Raw genomic sequence first — 24034 nt, 5'->3', positions numbered from 1 at the left:
AAGGTTCAGTTTTTTCTCTCTACAACTCCATTTTGTTGGGATGTTCTAGGCACAGAAAAATTGTGATCCAACCCCTTTTCATTGCAAAATTTTTCAAACTCATCATTTTCAAATTCTCCTCCATGATCACTTCTTACACTAACTATGGCTAGTCTTTTTTCATTTTCTACTTTCTTACACTGACTTAAGAATGCTTGTAGAGCATCATTCTTATAAGCAAGAAAAGACACCCAAGTATATCTAGAATAGTCATCAACTATTACAAAGCTATAAGATTTTCCTTCTAAGCTAGTTGTGCTTATTGGACTAAATAGATCAATGTGTAACAATTCAAGAGGTCTAGATGTTGACACTATCTTCTTGGTCTTAAAAGATGTTCTAACTTGTTTTCCTAGTTGGCAAGCATCACATATTCTGTCATTTTCAAATTGTAAATCCGACAACCCAACTACTAAATTCTTTCTAATCAATTTTGACATAGTATGCAAACTTACATATCCTAATCTTTTATGCCATAACCAGCTATCATTTTCAGCATTTGCAACAAGACATACTTCACTATTTACTTGAAGATCTTCAAGAAAAATCACATACATATTCTTCAATCTTTTTCCTATAAATGAAATTTTATTTGTACTCACATCTATCACTTCACACTTTGTTGAATCAAAACATACTTTAAATCCTTTATCACATAATTGACTAATGCTTAGTAAATTATGTTTTAAGCCTTTAACCAACGACACATGACTAATTTGAGTATGAAAATTCTTACCAACCGTACTTATACCATGGATTCTACCTTTTGAATTATCTCTAAAGGATACGGTTCCTCCCTTTCTCTTATCCAGCTGAGCAAACAGCATTTCATGTCCTGTCATGTGCCGTGAACAGCCACTATCCAAGTACCAAGGCTGTTTCTTTTTGAGTTGAGCTCTAGAACATGCCTCCTTTAAGTCCAGCTCAACCTACAAAACAGAATTTCAGTTTTTCTTTATAGGTACCCATACTTTGATGGGGCCTTGAGTGTTAGTTGCAACAAAGGATCTTTTAGGAACCCAGATTTTCTTAACTTTTTGCACTATTCTTTTCTTAAAACACTCATATGATAAATGACCATGTTTACTACAATTATAACATCTAGGTAATGCTTTAACTGAATTTTTATTATGGTATACATATCTTTTTGAAGATTCTTTTTTCAAACATTTAAGAGCTGTGTTTTCATCAAGAATTATTTGCAAAGCTTCAGACTTGTTTTCTAGCTCTTGTTTTAAAACCTTAAAGTCTGTTTTTGAGTGCTCTAACTCAACTTGCAAAATATTTCTTTGCTAAAAAACAGAAGTAAATTCTTGTTTGATTTGTTCCAAATCATTTTCAAGTAATGCAGCTTTTTTCTTTAATGATTGTATTTTGAAAAAAGTTTTTCAAATTCATCATAAAGGCACTCATACTCATCTTGTAAATCATCATAAGAATTAATGCAGGAGGATGAGGATACCTCTGTTTCATCCTTTTGTGCCATTAAACAGATGTTTGCTCTTTTCTCAGATTTTTCATCATTAGTTTTAGAGCTTGATGTGTCACTGTCCGACCATGCAGCTGCCAACATTGCTTTTTTGGATTTCTTATTTTTCTTGGGAGTTTCATCTTTCAGCAATGGACACTCGGACTTGAAGTGACCAAGTTTTTTGCATTCGTAGCAGATCATCTCCTTTTTTTGGTTAGAGTCATTTTTGTTCCTTATTTCCATGAAGCACCTTAGTCTTTCCTAAAACCTCTTCTAGTTAGCCTTCGATTTCTTCTGCTTATTAGCTTTCTGAATTTTCTTGCAACTAGAGCTAATTCTTCATCATCATCACAGAAAGCTCTTTCAGCTTTTCTTTAAGGATGCTGGTTTTAAGTGCAATACTCTTTTTCTTTTCCTTTGCTTCCCTTCGGTCTTCTTCTTCTTCTTCCTTAAGCTCCAGCTCATGAGTAAGAAGAGAACCACATATCTCATCGAGTGTGATGATGTTCAGATCTTTAACCTCTCTATTGGCAGTCACTTTTGACTTCCAAGATTTTGGTAAGCTTCTAAGCAATCTCATAACTAATTAATGTTTAGGGATAGGCTTGCCTAGCTAACTCAATTTATTTGTGATGTTTGTAAACCTATCAAACATGCTGGTGATGTCTTCACCAAGCTTCACTTTGAACATTTCATAACTATGTGTTAAGAGAGCAATTTTTGACTCATTTACTTGAGAAGTCCCTCCATGGATTATTCTAAGTTTTTTCCACACTTGTTTAGCTGTTGTACAGCTTGAGACTTTGTTAAATTCAATGGGGGTCAAGGCACAATGTAATGTGTTGATGGCCTTAAAATTTATTTGAACTTTTTTAGTTTCAGGGTTCAGGGTTTAGGGTTTAAGGTTGATGGCACAATGTTATTTTTATCCCTCTTTTTCTTTTGACATACTCTTTGAAGAGTTAATTAATTAATTTCATATATTAATTTTTCTGTATACTCAAGTAAAGGTATTAGACACAAATAAATGGTAATGTTTTATTATCATCAAAAACTAATGGAGCCAACAAACATCATTAAAATTAGCGTCACAATTATCATGCTTTAATTGTGTCCTAAGCAAGACATCACCAACATCATTCAGACAAGCCTTATTGTCATCATCATGAGAAGATAGAATTTTAGGTTTAAATTCAAAGTTCTCCTGTTTATCTAAATCACTTGCCAATCTTGAAAAAATATTTTTCAACAAAACAACATTTTGACTTCCGTTTCTTTCAACAAATACCCGATTTTCTTTGTGTTTCTCATCCCTTGGACTCTCTATAATTTTCTCAGCTCCATTATTCAAATTTGAAAATAATGGATTTGAGAAAAACTGTAAATCATCATTTAAACACACCTTATGATTTGGACCAATCAAACGTTTTTGCAATAATTCATTCTCCAACAACCAGTGATCATCATTTTCCAGTGCTTTCAACACCACTTTTAGGGTTGCTCAAATTTTATGAAGAACTGTTCCAACCCGTAATGTGTTCAAATTAGGAATGCAACTCACCTTTTTTACTCTAACAAGCATGCCACCATAAGCAAAATGAATTAAGGCCATTGTATTGGCATCCAACTTCACAAAAACACCCAACCTATCACCTAGTGTTTTAAATAAATTAAAATTCCATAAATATAAAGGAATATCCTCCATTCTTACCCAACAAAAGAATCCATGATGCACCCCATTACAATCATATGTAGTCAAATGAATTAGCCACTATTGAAAACAATTGAAGTAATCATCAACAAGGATTTCCATTAACTCCATATTAGAGAAAATGAGAAACACTTGGAACCCTCTTATGGATCGAATTTTTGCATCAATACCCTGGGTTTCAAGACCCTTCCTTAGTCCATTGATTAAACAACCAGCACATAAAGTTTCAACCGCACTACACTTCAACCATGCTTGATTTGACTTGGGAATGAAGATCACACCACTATTTACTTTAGTTGCCTTAGGAGAAAAATCAGAAGGTAACTTCTCATTATGGACTTTCGGTACATTCTTCACCACGTCTATGAAGGTCTTAGCAAAAACCTAACTTATCCTAGGTTTGGTTTGTAAAACCACACCTGCGTTGCTCTTCACGATCCCCTCCTCTTTAACCACAATATGTTGGCCAACAAGAAGCATCCCATTACCCCTATGAATATTTGTTTTGCATTCTTTTTCCTCCTTAAATATGATAAACGCAAAGTTTGTTCTCCTTCTCATGACACTCATAAGGATGAACATATCCACAATGATACCATGACACTTATAGGGATGAACATATCCATAACGATACAAATCTATCAAACACAGCTTTAATCTCAGCCTAAGAAACCCCTTTTTCTAGATTATCCATAAAGACTGTAAACAAAAATTTCGTTCACCGTGCCAACTCAAATTGACCAAGAATCCTTATGCCTTGATACCCAAATCTTTGAAAATCCCTAGCCACTCTCCTTCCTCCTTCTCCATGCCTACCTAAAAAAAACTCTCAACTCTCTCTCATTTTTTTAGTTAAAATAAGACCCATAAATTTAAAAGCTCAATTTTATTTCTTTCATTTAACTTTAAACCTAGTTCGGACATTTAAAGTTAAGAAAAATACAATCCAGATACATGTTGTTGGATTTACCACACAAGTGTACATATCGTTAACAAGTAGCATAATGAAAAGTAAAGTATTGTTCCCACGAGGAATTGCACCAAAATCTTTTGCTAAGTATTAAAACTAACACAACATATTCTTATTCAAACAACCAATTTTAAAAACTACTAAAAACTAAAGCAACTAAAATTAATAACAAGAATTGCAAATTAACTAGATAAACTCAATCAAACAAAGGCCTAGAACCACAACATCCCTTAACACTTCATTTGAATCTCTTATACTCTCTCTTCACTTACTAGATAGTTGAGTTGTTAACCTAGAGCTCTGATGTATTTATAAATCTGTTCCGATGTTCTTATAAAAATATCTTTACTAACCAATCTACTATATTCTTATGCAAATTGCAATTAAATAAGACTCATTAAGCTTAGGCTCTAATTGTGGCTATATATGACATGTAAGTGTATTTCTACCCTACAGGCAAATCAAATCAATCATCTCATGCAATTGAAATTGAACATATACTATTTCATCGAAGGCTTACACTAAACTCCCTTTTTCTGTTTCATTTAGGTTACCCTATTTATCTAATTAGTGATTAGGCAATCAGATGCATTAATCATAAGATTGAAATAAACAACTCAAACACTATCAATCATAAGTAAGAAAGAGTATTAAAAATTCAAATTACTTGTTGGGTTCAATTGCAATTCTAGATAAGAAATTTAGTTCCTCATAACTACTAAAAACATTAATCAAAAAAGTTTAACCATCAACACTAAACAAGGAAAATATAAAAAGAACTAAAGAAGAAAAGAAAACTAAGATTTATCAGGTCTTCGATCTTTAGTCTTCTAGAGTTTTTCCTCGCTGTCTTGCTTGCTTTTTTTTTTATTGCTTAACGGCTTTTTTTCTTCAAAGAAAATCTATCTTTATTTTTGCCTTCAAGTGCTCTGAAAAGGCCTTTAAATAAGGCTCAGAATCATACTCGAAATCAATGCAGAAATTTATGCCTAAGAGGCTTGCCGTGTCGACGCTGCAGCGCTACTTCCCCAATGCTACGACGCCCAAGGTTCTACTTTATTTTATTTTTTAGCTCTTGCTTTGGCACTGTAGCCTCCATCCTTTAGCACTGCGACACCTAATGTTTTGCCTTGAATATGAGAGTAGCTTTCTTTCTCTAATTTGAACTCCTTCAAATGAGCACTTTCAAAAGCAATAAAAGCATATTACTATTGTAATTAAAAAAGACCTAATCAACCTAAAATTAACTAAAAACAAACTACCTAGATAACTTGAAATAAACTCCTAAATCAAGACTAATTATATCAAAACTCAAAGATTTAGCCGATTTTAATGTTCAAAAAGTGACAATCTAACTATATATAATAGAGTTATCAATACATCTTATCATGAATAGATTTTCTTGTAAGAGCATTTTTTTTCATCAAAACTAGACTCTCATTTCTCAAAAATGTCAATTCCAATAGCCATCAAAAGAAACAAATACTTTACATTTCTCTACAAAATTCCTAAAAAGAAAAATAAAATTAGAAAAAATTGAATCTAACTTAAAGATTATATCCTCGTAATCCTTACTAAAATCAGGAATGAGTGGAAAGAGATGTTAAATCTAGTGGTTTCTAAAAGAACGGTAAAATTTTTAAAATTGAAATTGAAAGAAACAGAGTAGATCAAGGCCATAACAAGAGCTTTATGAGATGAAAGTAAATGAAAAAAGAAAGAGTGTGTTGCTTGAAACCTCATATGGCTAGTAAATAGACATAGCCAACTACAATGCCCATGTTGACAGAACTTAGGTAGCGTTTGGTATGAGGGAAGTGAAAGCACATTCCCTGCAATGTGTCCAATTAAATTACAGTACAGTATTTGTTTTGTAACAGACCATTGCAATGTAAGATTACAATGCAACCACATTACAACCAAAAGATGTAATGTGATTGCAATCAAAAACCAATGCAATCACATTACATTGCACTCTACAATGTTATTAAAGATATTTTTACCCTTCAACTTTATTACTTTGTTAAAAATATTTTATAATATTATAATTAAAATAAAAAATATTAAAATAAAATATAAGAAATTAAAATTTATATAATATAGGTAAAAGAAATTAAAATAAAATATATAATATAAAAAATTATTTTAAAAAATAAAAATAAAATATATAATATTATAATAAAAAATAAAAATAAAATATATGACATCAAAAATATTTTTAAGAGATGATATTATATAAAAATTAACAATAAAAAATATAAGTATATTAAACTTGTATTTTAATAAATAGGGGTAATTTTGAAAATTAACATTACATTCCCGGTAAAGTACTTGTAAACTAAATGCTGTAATGTTATCTTTCCCGTATTTTAATCGTTATTTTGTTTGTATACCAAACACTGTAATGTTATTCTCCTTGCAATCACATTACTTGTAATCACATTACCTGTAATCACATTGCATTGTAAAGTAACAGCAGGGAAAGAATCATTGAGACAAAATATGGTAAAACTTGTAAACAAAGAGAGAAGAAAAATAGCTAACATAATTAGGAAAAAATGAATTTAATTGGAAGGCTGTATTAGAAAAAAGACACAAAAGGTAGAAACTTCTAAAATAATGATAAAATTAAGCACAAAATCAAGCATAGTGAACAAAGTTGTAAAAAGCATTTAAATGCAAGAAATAAGACTTTATAATATAAGGATCTTATTGTTTTTTTAGTGAAAATTTAATTGAAAATTGAACATTGTTACCCTTTATGGGAACAGTAATAAAACACAAAATTTTATTTAGGAAAAAAAGAACTTCAAGGTGTTATGTGAGAAAATGTCATACCATAAGAGGTCTATATGGAATTTATCCTATTATTTATATGATTTACTCAAAAGGACTTACAAATATAACTATGTAAATGCATGAGTGATGCTTGGAATGGTTCGTATATTTATGCCTATACATATATATATATATATATATATATATATATATATATATATATATATTATTTAACAGGCTTATGAATGCATGCATGGAACAGGTCACACATGAATAGAATTGCCCATAAGTCCACATGTATAATTAAACCATTACGTGGGAAAGAGAAGAGGGATATTAAACAATGCAAGCAACATATATTTTATGTTGATTTAGTTTAAAGTTTTATAACATCTTAACTAGGTCAATGCTTTGTTCTTTGTTCTTGCTTGTGATAGTTTATAACATTATCTTATTCTAACAAATTAGATTTTTTTTTTATTATCAATTTGCTTAGATTAATCTATCAAATGATCTAGGAAATTTTTTTTTAATGGTTACCGTTAGGAACTTGGCTTCCAAACGGTCATACAAGCAACTTTAAATTATTGAAGAATCGGAAATTTGAAGAATAATAAAGGTATTTAAGTCTTATGCATTGGGTTATGGAGGAATTCAGCTATTTAAAAATTCCCTCAACCTTGAGAGACTTTGCTGCTTAATATATTAATTGTATAAGCATAAGGTGGGGTTATTCTATTGAAACTAGGTCAACAGTTCCAATCAAGCATACGATATTGAGCATTCCACATTGACAATTTGGATTAAGATTTTCAATTTTACTCAGAACAATGTGGGATGGATCCACTTGATGACGAAGCCTAAGTTATAACATGTGAAGAGTGTATAACATTTGGTCGTTTAGAAATAAAGAAATTCTATTTTTTATTTTAGAACTATTGGGATATGGTTAAGTTTTGTTACTACAAAAAAACCCAAAATCTAGTCTAAGAAGAGCCCCACAAATTAAATCATGAAACAGCAGCAAGAGCCCATAAAAAAGAACAAAACCCTTTTGATTTTATCACAACCATGCAAGAACCAAATTAAGCTGGAAACTCGTTAGTTCCAGCTTGGGCTAGTCTATCAACCATAAAGCTACAATATCTAAGAATTTGTGATTTCTGATAAGACTTTATTTCAAGAGAGACCAAAAATTAGTGCCAACTCCTCATCTTCACATTAAGTAATTCCTCTTTCTTTCTTTCTTCTTCTTTTTTTTTTTTTTTTCGGACTGTTTCTTAACCTAAAATATCAAAGCTAAAATGAATTCAGTTTGTGACATCAATAGCTACAAAGGTTTTTCTTGTATTATATAAAACATTCCGTGTATCTGGCTTTTCCATCAACTTGCATTTACTTAATAAATATGTTTCCATCTCTAGAAATTAATTTGCAATATGATTATTATAATCAAATTATCATATGACTCTGGAAGTCAATGCACTTTGCGCTATATTCTAATAGTATATACTTCACATTCATATGCAGCAACATGAAGTTTTTTATATGACTAATTAGCTATATATACATATATACATATCTGTCTTTCATTTGAAAAAAAAAAAAAAGCGGTAAAGATGGAAAATATTCAGAGGCTAAATATGAGGTTGTCAGCTTAAATTCTCTCTCTTTTCTTTTTAATTTTCTTAATTTACCTAACAAGTTATGGGCTAACGCCAAATTAGACTTTCTCCTTTGCCGATTGTTTAAATGTTTAAGTCAACGATTAGACACCATAAGTACTATCTAACGCAAACAAGAGGTTGACATTTGCTACAAACTTACATATAAAACATTTTTGATATAAGTTTGGTGGAAGGGTATTTATCTTCATGCTATAAAATGTTACCACACATCTGTAAATATTTGTTTGATGATGTATGCTAATTCCATTCGAGTCAATAAAATCTTGGGAATAAGCTGACATTGTAAACTAGAATTTGTCATCTCAAAGTATTACAAAGCAACTCCAAGTATCAATCAAAGCAACAAAATTAGTTGTACTTTTTTTTCATATTTGACGATATTTAAAACTTGAAATTTTAATTTAATATAAAAATTGCGTATTTGAATCCTGGGATTAGAAATAATGAGATTTATAGAATAAAAAGAAGCTATGTCTCCTTATATAACTCAAAATTAAAATATTGTTTGGACCAAACAAAAACGAAAAGCCAACAAATTAAGATAGAGTGAATCAAACTTGTGAAATCCTATTGTAGGAACTAGGGGCCAGTCGTTTTATTCATTAGAAAAAGAATTTCCTTTTTGTGTACGTAGCAAACAAAATTCATACATGCAAGCATACAAAATTTTATCTTTAAAAGTATCATTATAAAATACAAAGTCATATTAAACAAAAAGTCTAGGTCAATGATGAGCAAGATTTTGCACATGGACGCAACCAGTAAGCAATTATATTTTGCATTCATATGAATTCGTTTGTAGACAAGTCAACTTTCTAAATAGATTCTCGCTGTATATTCATTAAAAAAATAAAGAAAGTTATATTGGTAGTTACAAATTAGACTATTTCTAATTAAGCACTTAGATTTCATACTTTAATAGAATAAAATCGACCACGCTAATGGGTGATGCAAGCCAATATATATATATATATTCTTATTCTTATTCTTTTACATATGAAAACAATACTATACCAAGTCATGTTTGTATTTGTTGGAAATATTTATTCAAACATAGTTAACTAAAATTTACTTTTGTAGACGGTTACGTGGATTAATTTGTATATAAACTAGGGATCTCCTTGAAGATAAAATAATGAAGTTAAAATGTACTTAACAATTATTTCATCAAACAATTGACCTTCTTCTAAATAATCAAATAATAATGTAAGCGTGGAGATTTAATTAGCCTGGATGAATCCTTTGGTTGACAGCAGTGGGATTTAATACAAAGAAAGAATAAATAAACTTTATCCAAGTGGGTGCGTTTTCTTTCCCTTATTGTTCAGAAAAGTAAAACGTTTTAGTTGGGGGAAAGAAACGGATTCTTACGTTGGTGACAAGTCAGAGGTCTGCAATGGACTGAAGCATTGGGGCTTCAGCTTTATGTAATAGAAACGGAGGCCCAAGACCAACTATATATGCTTGGGCACACTCTTTACTTCGCCCATGGTAGAGAAAGTAGATGGAATGATGTACAGAATTTTGCTTTTCCTATATTTTGGAATACATAAGAGGGATTTTTCTTTTCATTCCTTATAAAGGATGCATGAATTTCTTTACAAGCATGATTATATTTTAATTAAAGAATAGTACTTATTTAGAAAGATTTTTTCTTTTAACTTCTAACATCGTATTTGAAGTATCAAAGCTTTCATTTTTTAAAAATTTTCTTTTAGATTATGGATTAAGAAACTCAAACTGTTAGAACACAATTGAAAAACACAAATAACAATAGAATACCTCCACCGTGCATGTCAATGTCACTGTTCTTAAAGTTATATTCACCTCCACTAATAGTGTACAAAAGAGTTGCAGGCGATAAAACTCGAGGATATAGTGAAGACAAGTAATGATTACATTTTGCACTAACGAAACCAATCTACTAATTATTCACCAGTATGTTGCAAGATTACCAAATTTCTAAAGAATTTTCTTGCAACAAAATGATATAGAAGGAATTCTAGAGAATATTGAGAAAGTAAGGAAAAATTGTTGTTTGCTGTTTTTTGTATTTCTTTAGAACTTGAAGAGAGTCTATTTAAAGATATAAATGTCTATTCCCAAAAGACATAATTGTCTATTTTTAACCAACACAATTATCTGTGTGTATAGACATAACTATCTGTTTGTACAAACATTTTGTTGGCAAGTAAATGCAAATTAAAAATAAATATAATTTATTATTTAATTACCTGCACTTGCCCCTGCCACCTGCACATGCAAAGCGTCAAGTGTCTATATTCGTTATATATTATTAATTTAATTAATTTTCAAGACCAATCAAGGCTTGGAAAGCCTAGCCATGATTCAATTATGGCACATTTGATATAGGGGAATAGCTAAGCCATTCTCCCCTTATTCCTTCCACTTTTTTATTCCTTAGTTTGATTGGTTTCTTAACTTAGGAATAGCCATTTCAAAGAATTAAATACAACAAATCTGTGAAACAATCAAACCAACACCCCACAACCTTGAACCACAACAGCAAATAGCAGCATTATAATCCAAATAGCAGCACTATAATTCAAAGAAAGCACTCCAAAGCTATAACTCAACATCAGCAAGACATAAGACTTGAGAGTGAAGAGAAATCGTGAGAAAAATATACCTTGAAGATGAGATGACAGCAACTCAGCAAGAGATGACTGGTGGCGAAGAGGACGACGACGGCATTGGCAAGAAAGCTAGTGGAGATGACAGCAAGGGGTCGGCAACGAAAGGACCAAGGCAAGGAAAAAGGTTTTTAAGGTTTCAATGGGGGTTGATTTGACGAGAAAATGTTAAAATCGAAGAGGGGAAAGAAGAAAATGGGGGGATTAATGAGGGTACAATCAGACTTTCATCTGATGCTTTGGTTTTTTTGTGAGCTCGGGTGGGGAGGAAGTGTCCTCAATGATCAAATCGACTAAGTCCCTTAACTGTCGGTTAAAACCAACACCATAATCAGCACCGACAATTTGAGCTAGTTGTGGTCGTCGATATCAGTTTCGATCAGTCGCACGATTGCAACCGACCGATTGCTCACTTCTAATCTAAAGCAAGTACTTTGATGACTTTATGGTGTAGTCAATCTTGCACATGCCACGCGCCAAGTGCGATGAGCCAAGTGCCTTAATTAATTTTCAAGACCAAGGGCCATGATCCAATATACACTTTACCCCATTTTGATCCAACTATTAACGACTTATTTTCTTTTTTATTTAAAAACCTCTTTCTTTTTTTTATTTTTCAATATGATATTGTATCCCACATTTATTATTGTTAAAAATGTCCAAAACAAATGGCACATAATAATTGCTATTTTTTTAAAGAAAATTAAAATCTAAAGTTACAAATCTCTACTTTTTCTTTTAACTTCTCGTATGTAATATATAAAAATATAAAGTAAAATATTCATACATTCTAAATTTTAGTTGAAATTACACGAAAGTCCGTTAATTTTTTAAATAGACACTTCGTCTTAAAAAGATTTTTTCGTTGGACACGTAAGTCTAACCGTTAGTTAACTATTAGTGTTTCTGTCAACTTGATAATGTGGTAAGGATAAAAAAATTACCCTTGATTAATTTTTAAAATTACTATTATATAATTTTATTAATTAAAAAAAAAGCTCCTCATCTGGGGAGCCTCGGGCTCCTTAAGGGAGCACCAGTGCTCTCCATTCTTAGGGAGCTGGGGAGCACGATCAGTGCTCCCTATTTTTTTTTATTTTTTTTAAAAATATAATATAATTTTTTAAATTAATAAAAAAATATTTTAACCTTTTCATAATCTTGGTTAATTATGTTTGTATTTTTGGAATGGAGTGTTTATTTTGACAATTAATAAATTTTTATATAATTTTGATCAAAACTTAAAAGATAAGAGTATTATCCTCAACTATATATATATCATAAAATATGAAGTTTGTTTATTATTGGTATTCTTTTGTTCGGAAGAGTAACAGTCCTTACTAAGCAAACTAGTCTCAAGTCTCCACATACAAGCCCCCCTCACATCAATGTAATTATTTTTCTTTTGAACTCAAATGATTGAAACACTATTTAACCATTAACGGTTTGAAGGCCTAATAAATCAAAAGGTGAAACTGGATGCTTTTAAAATAAAAGGAAATCATCACTGTCCATTGTCACCAAATTCCATACGTTACTGGTGAGGTCTGTTCATCTCAAACAAAAGGGTGTGTGACACGTATAACATATTTCACTAATTTGGCCTTATGCTTAAAGATAGCAAAAACAGAAGAACCAAATTTTGGGCAGAATCAGGTGCACATAATTGTTGCTGTATAAGTTGTCGTGTGTGTGCTTATCAAATTGGACGTACGACTAAGCTAGCTCATGCTTACGTGTCCTTTATCCCTCAGTTTTAACTTTTAAGGATTTACATGGAAAACAAATTGTCCCCACTCCTAACCTCCATGATTGTTCACGAACATCACCACATCAGATACTGTAGTCTAACTGGTTTGATTTGGACTGTCCAATTGGGAGGTGCACAACTGCATCTGCACTGAATGTGGTGAAGGTTGACAACACTGGATCACCTCTCCCTAAAACGTATTTGAGGAACTCATCGGGATGTGAAATTGTACAAGCACAAATTTTCAAAGTGAAGTACTGAGGACCAAAACCTTGGAAAGTGACAGCTTTGGCTCTTAATTGCCCCCAGCTGTTTACGAAGGAAGGTCATTCTCAGATAATCTATCTAAGTAACCAAACAGCTACCCATCTCTCGAATTCCATGCTTTGTACCTTTCACAATGCATAGAATTGTATTGCAAAGAGAATTGAGAAGCAGAGCTTCCCACAAGGCTCTAGCTTGGGTCAATTCTTTCAATATTTCTAGGTATGTCAATGTATTTGTCTGCTAGAATTTTTAGTTTTAATCCATAGTTTTGATGATCGATGCTGGGAGATATCTGGGTTTCTTTTTTTTTTTTTAGTATTATTGACAGCAAACTAAACTTTTGTGATAATGGATTTTATTTTGTGAATGGTGATAATCTGATGTGTTGAACGTGCTTCATTCTCCGAGGAACTGAGATTGAACCCTTAAAGTTTGGAGTGGCTAAATTTTACAGTAGTTCTTTGTTCGAAGAATCGATACTTATTAGTCTGTTTTATTATTTATACCGCCCAATTCCCCAATAGCAGGTCTGTTCATTCTTTGCCATTTACGACTGTCGAAGCTGAAGGGATATCAGGTTCTCAACCTGCTGAAGTACAAAACTTGGGTAGGTACTCCACTTGTATCAGTATTTGTTGTTCATAGAGAAACCTCGATAAATTATGTTGCCCCTTGCTCCTGAGAGACATTGCTTTGGAGCAAATATTTAACTTGTTGTTTTGCCTCACACTTTGCTTCAAACTAATATTGGATTCATTTCCCCTATGGATCGTGTTTTGTCCGCTGACGGATTAGGTGACAACTGTTGTCTAATCAAGTCCAGAGATAAGCAAATTCTTGTAACATGAAATGTTTCTGTTTTTAGTGCAAGGTAAATGGACAGGATCTGCAGCTTGGAACACTCTTTTGGATCCTTTGAATGGGGAACCATTCATTAAAGTTGCAGAAGTAGATGAAACTGGAGTTCAGGTATACCCAATAAAAATATCAGTTTGACGCTTGTATTGCTTCATTAAAAACAAATCTCTGCTTGTTAAGTTTAGATTGTCTCAGCAAAACCAGTGCATATCTGGGTCACTGGGGTCCTTATGCTTCAAATATTGCTTCCATTTAGGCCTCTTCACTACCACTTGTTTGCAAATGCAGCTTATTCATGCTTTGAAGCGTATGAACTAAGTCTCATAGAACTGTTTAATGCAGCCATTTGTAGAGAGCTTGTCCAAGTGCCCGAAACATGGTTTACACAATCCCTTCAAATCACCTGAGAGGTTGATGTTACTTATCCTTCCATTTTATATCTTTGCTTAATGCATCCATTTATAATTTTTCTGGCTTTGTTTAATGCTACTAGATAGCCAATGCGTGCATGTTTTTCCACATGTCTATTCAAAGAAATATAAAAGAGATTATCCTTAGCAGTTTTCTTATATTTTTTCTACAGATATCTTCTATATGGAGACATATCTGCTAAGGCAGCACACATGCTATCCCTGCCAAAGGTAATACACTTTAAGCAAAAGAAAAATAGTCTTTTCTGTGTAGGCTTCTTAATAAAGCCAGGCAATGCTGTACCGTGATTATTATTCGATAATATTGGTATATGGTAGCGAATAGTTTTAATTTTTTATTTTTCGGGTGAATTGCTGAAAAATACCTTGTAGTTTGAGGTAGAATAAATTTGCCTCTTGAGGTTTAAAATTTAACACTTAACTGCACTATGTTTTTTTCCGTTACTTTTCTACTTAACACCTTTAACTTTATTTTCAAAAATTTTCAATTTCTTTTTACTTTTTATTTTATTATTAATATTAATTTACGAAATAAGGGATGTTTTGATCATTCTATTCTTAATAGTGTTAGGAAAATTCTAATGAAAAAAAAAACACAGGATAGTTAAATATTAGATTTTGAACTTCAAGGGATAGACTTATTTTACTTCAACACCACAGAGTACTTTTTTGTTATTTACCTTTTTTTTTATTTCTAATTTTTATGGCTTTCAGGTGTCCGATTTCTTCACTAGGTTAATACAAAGAGTTTCTCCTAAAAGTTACCAGCAGGCCCTTGGTGAAGTTTATGTAACAAGAAAATTTCTTGAGAATTTCTCTGGTGATCAGGTACTTCATGATCTGCTTACTTGATCCTTTCTAGTTGCACCAGCAGAGTTATCAACAGAAGGTGATTAATGACAGATGACAAATATAGTATCACATTTCTTCATAAAATTCGCCTCATGATTGTATAGCTTCTTCAATTAGAATGGAATAGATTTTGAGACTTGAAATTATCCTGAAGTCCTAACCTATGATGAAAATTTATCTCCTTTAGTGATGATCTGTAAAACATTTGCTAAGGAAGTTTATAGCAGTTTTTATTTACCTGTTCCTTTTATTCTACATTTATGGCAGGTTCGTTTCTTAGCAAGGTGTTTTGCAGTACCTGGAAATCATATAGGACAGCAGAGTCATGGGTACCGTTGGCCTTATGGTCCAGTAAGACATTTTCCTTTACTCATAGTTGATTCTCATCATCGAAAAACATTTTTATGGCTTGGTGTGTCAAAAACCTTGGATGATTGAAGCAATTGACTTCTTGTCAAAGAAGGCAAATTGAAAAGTTCACTAATTTAAGGAATTTTCATCACCTATATCAATTAGAAATAACCAGGCATTAGCTCCTCTACTTACTAATTAATTGAGTAAAAAAGGAGATGAAGAAAACGTGTCTTAGAATGATTCTGACTCGTATAAGATTTATATAGCTAGGACTATCAATAGTGTCAATGCGCTTTAGAGGTCTTCATATATTTGCATCATAAAAGTTTGCTGGAGAAAAGAAGCTTTATGGAAGGATTGTTGTAATAAGAATAAATTTACTACTCCTATAACAGCATAAGGATCAGCCACTTGATTCCTATTTTTTATTTTAACAGAACATTAGCGTAAGTAGTTCACTTTTATAGATGATAATAGTAATAAAGCTAATGTATCTTATACAACTTCTGGAACGAATAAAATCATAATAAAAGAAGATCAGTCAGGCTCTAGGAGCCAGATTCTCTGGTGATGTTGTCACTTTATGTTTTCAGGGTGAGATTGATTTGCTACTTGTCCTTGAAGTGAACCCTGTTTTACATTGCAGTGAATGATGAGGGATTTACCATCATTTAATTCTTTCCATAAGTCTCTCACTGGCATTTGAATATTTTAGAACTTGATATATGTTACAGTATTTGAGAATATTTCTCATAGTTCATGAAATTGAAAAATAAAAATGTGCAGGTTGCAATTATTACTCCCTTCAATTTCCCACTGGAGATTCCTGTACTTCAGCTGATGGGAGCACTCTATATGGGCAACAAACCCATTCTTAAAGTTGATAGCAAGGTGTACTACTAGAAGCTCAATTCCGTTTTCATTCGTTGGTTTAATCGGTATTGATTTGTCTATTATGAGTTAATGTTTGAAATCTTTTCTGTAGGTAAGCATTGTCATGGAGCAAATGATGCGTCTGCTTCATTATTGTGGCTTACCAGTAGAAGATGTTGACTTCATCAATTCTGACGGGAAGACCATGAACAAACTGCTGATGGAGGTCAGTTATTTTGAATATTTATTATCTCTCTTTTACTAGTTAGTACTTATCTTTAACTTGTATATGGTTATATAAATTCTATAGAGCACAAACCTTGAATCACTTCTAAATTATTTCTTTCATTTCGTTTCAATTATTTCCCTTGTTTTTCCTCTCTTTTTTATAGTCACTATTCTCTTTAGCTTTATCATCTGCCTTTCTTGAGCCATATTTTGACACTTTGCCCAGCCACCTCCGAAAAGTTCTAAATGAAGTGTCAATCAGCTTTGGATATTATAGGATTTCTTTAACCAATCTATTTTTTCCCCTTTCTTTCAACCTCCAAGCTTAAGCTTCTATGCTTATAAATCGAAAGCTATTTTAGGACATTTTATTTCTTTTATTTGTGCCCTTCTCTATGCTTTTAATCGTTTGATAGAGAACAACGATTTAAAGTATTTAAACTTTTCTTCTTCATGTTGAAAAACATCTTGTGCCAACATTTTTGATCATATGATGGCAGTATGGCAGCTATTGGCCTTTAAAGGTGATAAGTTTTTACATTTTAGTGGAAGTAATGATGATGATAGCATCAAAAAAGGCAAGAGTGGAGCAAGAGGAACACATGTAGGGGATTAGTAGATTGTAATAAATTTTGTTTTGAGAGCAATCCTTGCAAGTGAAAGCCATTCTTTTGTGTTAAAATATCTTTGTTTTTCCCTTTATTGTTGCTTCCATGGAAGCCACTACCTTCACTTTTGGGAAAGGCTACTATATATTTATGTAAGGAGAAAATTTTTGTAATATTCTTATGCCTACTAACTTGCAACGTTTCTTTTATGCAGGCGAATCCACGAATGACCCTCTTTACTGGCAGCTCAAGAGTAGCAGAGAAATTGGCTGTTGACCTGAAGGGTTGCATAAAATTGGAAGATGCAGGATTTGATTGGAAAATTCTGGGACCTGATGTTGAAGAGGTTCCTTATAAATGATTTTTACACTTGACTTGAGTATAAAATTCTTTTTGCCAAGTCTAAACTGGTGTTGGATATTTCTTTTTGTTTTCTAATGGCAGGTTGATTATGTTGCATGGGTCTGTGATCAGGATGCATATGCATGCAGTGGTCAGAAGTGCTCAGCTCAATCAATACTATTCATGCATGAGGTTAGCAACTTCCATTTGGAATTTTTGCATTAGTTCAGCCATTTATTACAAATGAATATATAATCTAGAGAAAGAAGATAACTCTTCATTCTTTTTTGTAGCACAAATTTTCTAGTTTCGATATCTAACTTCTGAAGTTGTTTCTTTCTTCTGTTCTTAATAATGTGTATATTCCTTTATAGAATTGGTCTGCAAGTTCACTCATCCCTAAAATGAAATATCTTGCTGAGAGAAGGAAGTTAGCAGATTTAACCATTGGCCCTGTCCTTACTGTAAGTATGCTTCATTTATTGAATTTTATTTTCTTATTATCAAATAGGGATTTACTAAAAACATGTTTAACATTCTATCTATTTGATATTCTTTAGGACAAATAGTGATGCCCCCCAAAAAAATTGAAATTGAAACTCTAGAAATTGGAATATAATTTGATCGTATATTTTGTATATTTAGTTGTTAAAAAAAAAAAGTTCTATTGAGAAATAAATATGGCTTTTGGGATGAGCAAGAAATTCCTAAATTTGGCCGTTTGTCAAATCAGTTAAATTGAAAAGGTAGTTAAGCTTGCCAAGTCCTAAACTACCTGCTTGGTTGAACTTGATTGGAGCTTCTTTTTCCTTACATTAATGAAACTAAGTAGTTTTAATTGACTTGACTTAATGATAGAATGTTTAACCTTCTCCATAAAAAAAAAAAAAGAAAGAAGCTTAAGATAAGGAAATACAACTTAAGAATGTAACTTGTTGATAGTGTATATTTTCAATCAGTTATAATTTATGTGTGCATTGGTCGGGCCATTGTTTGCAAAACTTCTCTTACTTTACACTTCTAATTCTGATCTTGTATATTAATGAGTTTTTGGGTCTTGTTACAACTACAATGAACTTATTTAAAGCTTAATTGAAGAGAGTATCTATCTATTTAAAAACAGACATGTCTCTCAAATTTTAACATGCCATAGATTAAACCGTCTTTGTACTTCTTTTCTCATTCTATGCTAACAAATGTGGATATGCACATACACCCCCAAACAAGTATATATAGATCAAGTTTGATCTATCTGAAATTTCGTATTGTTTAGTTTGATCTGTGCATAACCGCAAGTTGAACTAATAAGCTGAAAGAAGCATGGCATTATTGAGTTTATTCATAGTTTTCTATCTCTGCTATTATTTCTGATAGCATCAGTGGAAGTACTTATTTATGTTCCATCTCCCCCTTCTGATCTGTAAATTTTATTGCAGGTCACAACTGAAGCAATGTTGGAGCACAAAAAGAAATTGCTTCAAATTTCAGGTTCTAAGTTACTTTTTGGAGGTGAACCCTTGGAGAATCATTCTATTCCACCCATATATGGTGCCCTGAAGCCGACTGCCATTTACATTCCTCTTGAAGAAATTTTGAAGGATGAAAATTATGAGCTTGTGACCAAAGAAATTTTTGGGCCATTTCAGGTATAACCGTATAGATTATCATGCAGAACATGGAATATTATCCTTTTAATATTGGCTGAGTAAAGAAGTTAAAAAATTTGGATGTACTTGCCTGCAGATTATAACTGATTATAAAAAGGATCAATTACTGATGGTATTGGATGCTTTGGAACGAATGCATGCGCATCTAACTGCTGCCGTAGTCTCAAATGATCCCATATTCTTGCAGGTAAGACTTAATCATGTTGCAGTTAATAAAATCAGCCATAGTCAGTTCTAAAGTGTGAAATTTCAAAGTTTAGCAGTGGAACTTGAATGGTGTTTGACTTGTTCAGCACATCTTAATTTTCATCAATGTAAATCAACAGGGCGTTATTGGCAATACAGTAAATGGGACAACTTATGCTGGATTGAGAGCAAGAACTACTGGAGCTCCCCAAAACCATTGGTAAGTGAAAAAAGAAAATAAAAATCATGTTCATGAAAAGCACCATATTTCGTAGTCGGAGATGAAATGGAAGGAAAGAAAAAAAGTAAGTGGAAGCTGAAGTCATGAATAAATAGTTTTTCAGGTGACCGGTTAATCCAATTTGTTCAATTCTTACCAAACACAGTTTAAGCATTTAAATCTAAACTATAATGTTGCTGTAGGTTTGGACCTGCTGGAGATCCTAGAGGAGCAGGAATTGGGACACCAGAAGCAATAAAACTGGTTTGGTCATGTCACAGGGAAATCATATATGATTTTGGTCCCTTGCCAAGGGATTGGGAAATTCCACCATCAACTTGAGGAGGGTGTAGTTAAATCAATATTGAGAGTTTGATCTCTATGCTTTTGGCAGTGCCATTTCAGTTAAGAAATAAGATAGAGAGGGAAATTTTTGTGGTCTAATTGGCATTAATATATCAATGTATTGCAAGTAGTGCGTAGTATCAGTTTAGGTACTCTGTTCAAACTCTTTACAATTCCCTCCCATAATATAAAATCGATGAAGATCCAAGCAGCATTTGGAGTGGACTTTTTCTGCCCTAGTCTCTCAAATCCATGTGGATCAAAGTATAATTTGTCTTGAATTCATGGTACCCAATGCAGAAAGATATCTAGTTGGTAAGTTTTACAGGATTTGCGAAGGGTTTAGTAAGGCTTTCACTTCAAATTATGATTCCAACAAATGTGCAAAAGAAGACACAGTTCTTTAAAAGCAGCATTTACTAATATGTGTAAAGTAGGATTATCCATCAATTTTTTTTTCTGCCTACACTGGCCATGGGTTGTGCCAAAGAAGTGGGCTGAACTTGGCCCTGTTAAGTTTGTGCCAACAATTGGGCTGAATTCAACCTCTTCAATAGGAAAGAGATTCGAGTTTTTAATTTAAAAAAATGTCTAAAAGTTAAAAGGAAGTTCTTGTTTATACATTTAAGATTTATTTAATTTTTTATTAATGTGAGATCTGTGAAATTCTATCTCATCGAATTGCACAATGCCTTTGTTGCATTGACTTTTTACTCATAGAAAAGGACTTTTACATTAGTCCGAGTCTATTTCAAACTTGATTAGGTCTTCTGATAACACTTATTATTATTCATGTTTATAAGTTAAAAGACATGCCTAATAAGTAGAATAAGACTCTTATTTATATACTTAAGGCCTACTTCATCTTTTATTGATGTGCTTTTATCTCTTTTTTGATTTTTTATGATTCAAAGAGTTGGAATGGCTAAAAATGCCTAAAGGAAATCAAAATTCAAACTATGTTCTCTGGCCAAGTATGAACAAAAGGTGTGTCTATAGCTAATTGTAATGTTAAGGACATAGATTAGTGAGGCAACAATGGTTAAAGTCTCTATACTTTGCATCACTCATTTTAAATGTCTTGAAATAAGCAATTTCAAAAAATTGTTGCTAGAAAAATTATGTCATTGGTTCTACAATAACAGCCTTTATTAGACACAAAGGCAAGCATGCCCGTTCCCCTGAATAATATGGGCCGATAAGTTAACGGGCCAATAACTTAAACTTATTAGACAAAGCCCAACCCAAGTCATTTACCTTATAAGTCCTTTTTTTTCCGGGGCCCCCACCCCACCCCCCCCCCCCCCTCCCCACGGTTAAGCTTCTTCCTCTCCTAAAACCCTACCTACTAGCCCCTTTTATTGTTTCGAAACCCGCCAGTCTCTCTTCTTCTCTGATCTGAGGCCACCCAACACCCAGTTCAACCTAACGTCTCTTTACAAGGAGTCATCTTAAGGTAGTTTATTTATTTACTTATTTTTTGTTTCTCTCTCAGTAGCCTTTTTATAGCTTGTTGGGTGGTTTTGGTTGCTGATTCTGAAGTTTTCCTTCTTTCATTGTTTGTTTAAGAGATTGTTTTCTTAGCTTTCACAATGACCTTGCTTGATGTAGTAACAAAGGCCTCAGATAATATTGAGCCACGCAGTTCCCAAGCAGACCACCCCATAGTTCTAAACCCAGATGACATTTTCCTCAAATTAAAGCCTGACGTTGAAAACCCAAATCCCACATCACTTGTAAGTCCCCTTTCAGGATGGGCAATCTCCCCAACTGATGCTAAACTCATTGACTTGAGCAAAAAGTTCTTTACCAAGTTAAATAGGAAACTCAAAGACATCCATAACTTTAATAAACAAGAATTTCTTGAATTATTGAATCCATTTCTTGAGAAAATTAAGGAGAAAGGTGGAATTTTTATTGGGGTTGATTCAAATGATAGCAGGTATACTTCGGTTTTGATTGAAAAAGTTGGGTTTTTGATGGGCAGAGATGTGTTGAGTTTAATTTTGGAAGCTTGCACTAGTTTAGAGGTTTGGGAATTGCTGGAGGCTTTGATTGTTAATGGACTTGTTGATCATTCTTGTTATTCAAATTTGATTATTAATGTTGCTGCGAAGAAGAAGTTGGATTTGCTTTGTCTTTCTGTTAAACATGCTCACCATCTGGGTTCATCTGAGTTGCTTTGCATATTGAAGTACTTTCTATGTCCGCCTAAAGATTGTAATTTTAGCATGGTTAACGTGAGGAAGGAGTGGGAAAGTCAAGCTTTGCTAGCTATTGAGAAGGCAAGAATTGGGAAAAAGTCACGTTTGGCCAAGGAAGCTTCTATTTTGCTTATGGTTGCACATGATGGGTTTTCAGATGCTGAGCTTTGTTTGCATTATTTGTTAGCATCAAATAACGTTGATGAAGTGGTATTGTCGTCTTCGCTTGGTAAGTTAAGTGGTAAAGAGATGATGAATTTAATTCGGTATTTGGGAAAGTGGTTGAGAAAGTATGAGAGGTTTCCTCAAGCCATTCCATGCCCTAAGGCTTCTTCTGCTTTGGGGCTGAAGGCTTGTGATTGGGTTCCTAAGCTTGAAGATGTTGTGAAATGTCTTGGGTTTGTTTTAGATGAGAATTTCTCTTCATTGATGCTGCATCCAGAGTTCCATGAAGAACTTAAATCTATAGAGGGAGTGGTTAGTTCCCTAGCCTTTGAAGCAAGATTCGGTTCTTTGATGGCCAATGTAATTGAGAAGTTGAGAGCTGGAGATGTGCAGAGCTAGGAATTCTGGTGATGTCGTGTTGACACTCTTGTCATCTGCACTGCTGTTCTAATCTATTTGTGTCAATGTGACACGTGTTTCTTTGGGATTGAATCAAAGTTACTTTTTACTATTTCTATCCAGCATATATTTAACCTGTAAGAGCTTATGTTTGCTTATACCTTTGATATCATAAAACTGTCTACCATTAAGTTGAAAATCCATCTTTAGCCAAAGAGGGGTAATTCAGTTTATTAGTATTAGTAATAATTGTAGTGATTTACTTAGTCTCATTACAGTTTCTGGTGCTCTAATAATTGAAAATAATAAACTGCTGCAAGTTGCCATAATTATGAATTTCTCGGCTAAAAGCATCATATTTAGAAAAGCCAGGGATGCATTGTGCCATTGCTTCAGTTTTATCAGTAGATGGTCTGCAATTTACTCTATTGTCTTCACGTAACGTGATTTCAATATATTCATAGAATTCAAGTCTTTTCCTGATTCCTGGGGAGGAAGTTCATTAAGGATGGTACATGGATGAGAGAATGGGATTAACATTTCAATGATATTTGTACGTTAATGGAAAATTGAATTTTTGCACATACTTAAAGCTAACTAGTTATCACATTTAAAGCTCAAATAACATTGGAATGATGAAATCCAAAATCTAGCAAAATATATATCAACCATATTATCTCACAAGCAGTAGCTGACATGGCTTTTTATCTAGCCTCGATGGAACTCTTAGCAATCACACTTTGTTTTTCTGACTTCTAGCTTATGAAAGAATCATTAAATGAACATTGCATATATAACGTCCCGATCCTCAGCATGCTAGAACGATTGAGGTTACCCATTAGGCAAGGGAGCGAATATAGGTTTCAAGTTTAGAATATAGGAGATTTACCTTATGTGTTAAGTAGAAAATGAAAGAAGTATGACAAAGTAAGTTGTTGAAAAGGTCAAGAATAAGTGATAAGATAATGAACAAA

The 24034-nt window shown here is 32.7% G+C and overlaps 2 protein-coding genes and 1 long non-coding RNA gene across 4 annotated transcripts; 2 read left to right on the top strand and 1 right to left on the bottom strand.

The window, feature by feature from the left end:
- Positions 1-5027: 5027 nt before the first annotated feature.
- LOC18604618 (uncharacterized) lies at positions 5028-11604 on the bottom strand. The gene is made up of 2 exons (XR_001926918.2): positions 11308-11604; positions 5028-5373 (listed from the first exon to the last, which is right to left on the bottom strand). It is a non-coding gene; the product is annotated as an uncharacterized LOC18604618 (long non-coding RNA).
- A 1716-nt stretch (positions 11605-13320) lies between these two features.
- ALDH12A1 (aldehyde dehydrogenase 12A1) lies at positions 13321-20506 on the top strand. Of its 2 annotated transcripts, none has more exons than XM_007037187.3 (16): positions 13321-13547; positions 13853-13935; positions 14194-14297; positions 14529-14596; positions 14770-14827; positions 15332-15445; positions 15737-15820; positions 16610-16714; positions 16809-16922; positions 17747-17878; positions 17977-18066; positions 18249-18338; positions 19311-19520; positions 19618-19728; positions 19868-19947; positions 20151-20506. In XM_007037187.3, exons 1-16 carry the CDS (start codon positions 13462-13464, stop codon positions 20287-20289), a joined length of 1668 nt encoding a protein of 555 aa, XP_007037249.3. In that variant the 5' UTR covers positions 13321-13461; the 3' UTR covers positions 20290-20506. The 2 variants fall into 2 exon arrangements, with proteins under 2 accessions (XP_007037249.3, XP_007037248.3); XM_007037186.3 differs by having other exon boundaries at positions 13322-13547; positions 13856-13935.
- A 1080-nt stretch (positions 20507-21586) lies between these two features.
- On the top strand, positions 21587-23275 carry LOC18604616 (uncharacterized). Its single transcript, XM_018118473.2, has one exon. It carries the CDS (start codon positions 21885-21887, stop codon positions 23058-23060), a length of 1176 nt encoding a protein of 391 aa, XP_017973962.2. The 5' UTR covers positions 21587-21884; the 3' UTR covers positions 23061-23275.
- Positions 23276-24034: the final 759 nt, after the last annotated feature.

This window comes from Theobroma cacao, chromosome 3 (assembly GCF_053813885.1).
Source record: "Theobroma cacao isolate CCN51 chromosome 3, ASM5381388v1, whole genome shotgun sequence".
In the NCBI taxonomy this organism is placed as follows: Eukaryota; Viridiplantae; Streptophyta; class Magnoliopsida; order Malvales; family Malvaceae; genus Theobroma; species Theobroma cacao.
Note: the sequence above shows the minus strand (reverse complement) of the source record. Positions and strands in the feature narration are given on the sequence as shown.

What these genes read in the sequence shown, in the direction of transcription:
- LOC18604616 (XM_018118473.2), top strand. Translation starts at nt 21,885, where the DNA reads ATGACCTTGCTTGATGTAGTAACAAAGGCCTCAGATAATATTGAGCCA.
- ALDH12A1 (XM_007037187.3), top strand. Translation starts at nt 13,462, where the DNA reads ATGCATAGAATTGTATTGCAAAGAGAATTGAGAAGCAGAGCTTCCCAC. An exon ending in TAGATGAAACTGGAGTTCAG is followed by an intron (nt 14,298 to 14,528) that starts GTATACCCAATA and finishes TGTTTAATGCAG; the next exon opens with CCATTTGTAGAGAGCTTGTC. An exon ending in CCCTTCAAATCACCTGAGAG is followed by an intron (nt 14,597 to 14,769) that starts GTTGATGTTACT and finishes TTTTTTCTACAG; the next exon opens with ATATCTTCTATATGGAGACA.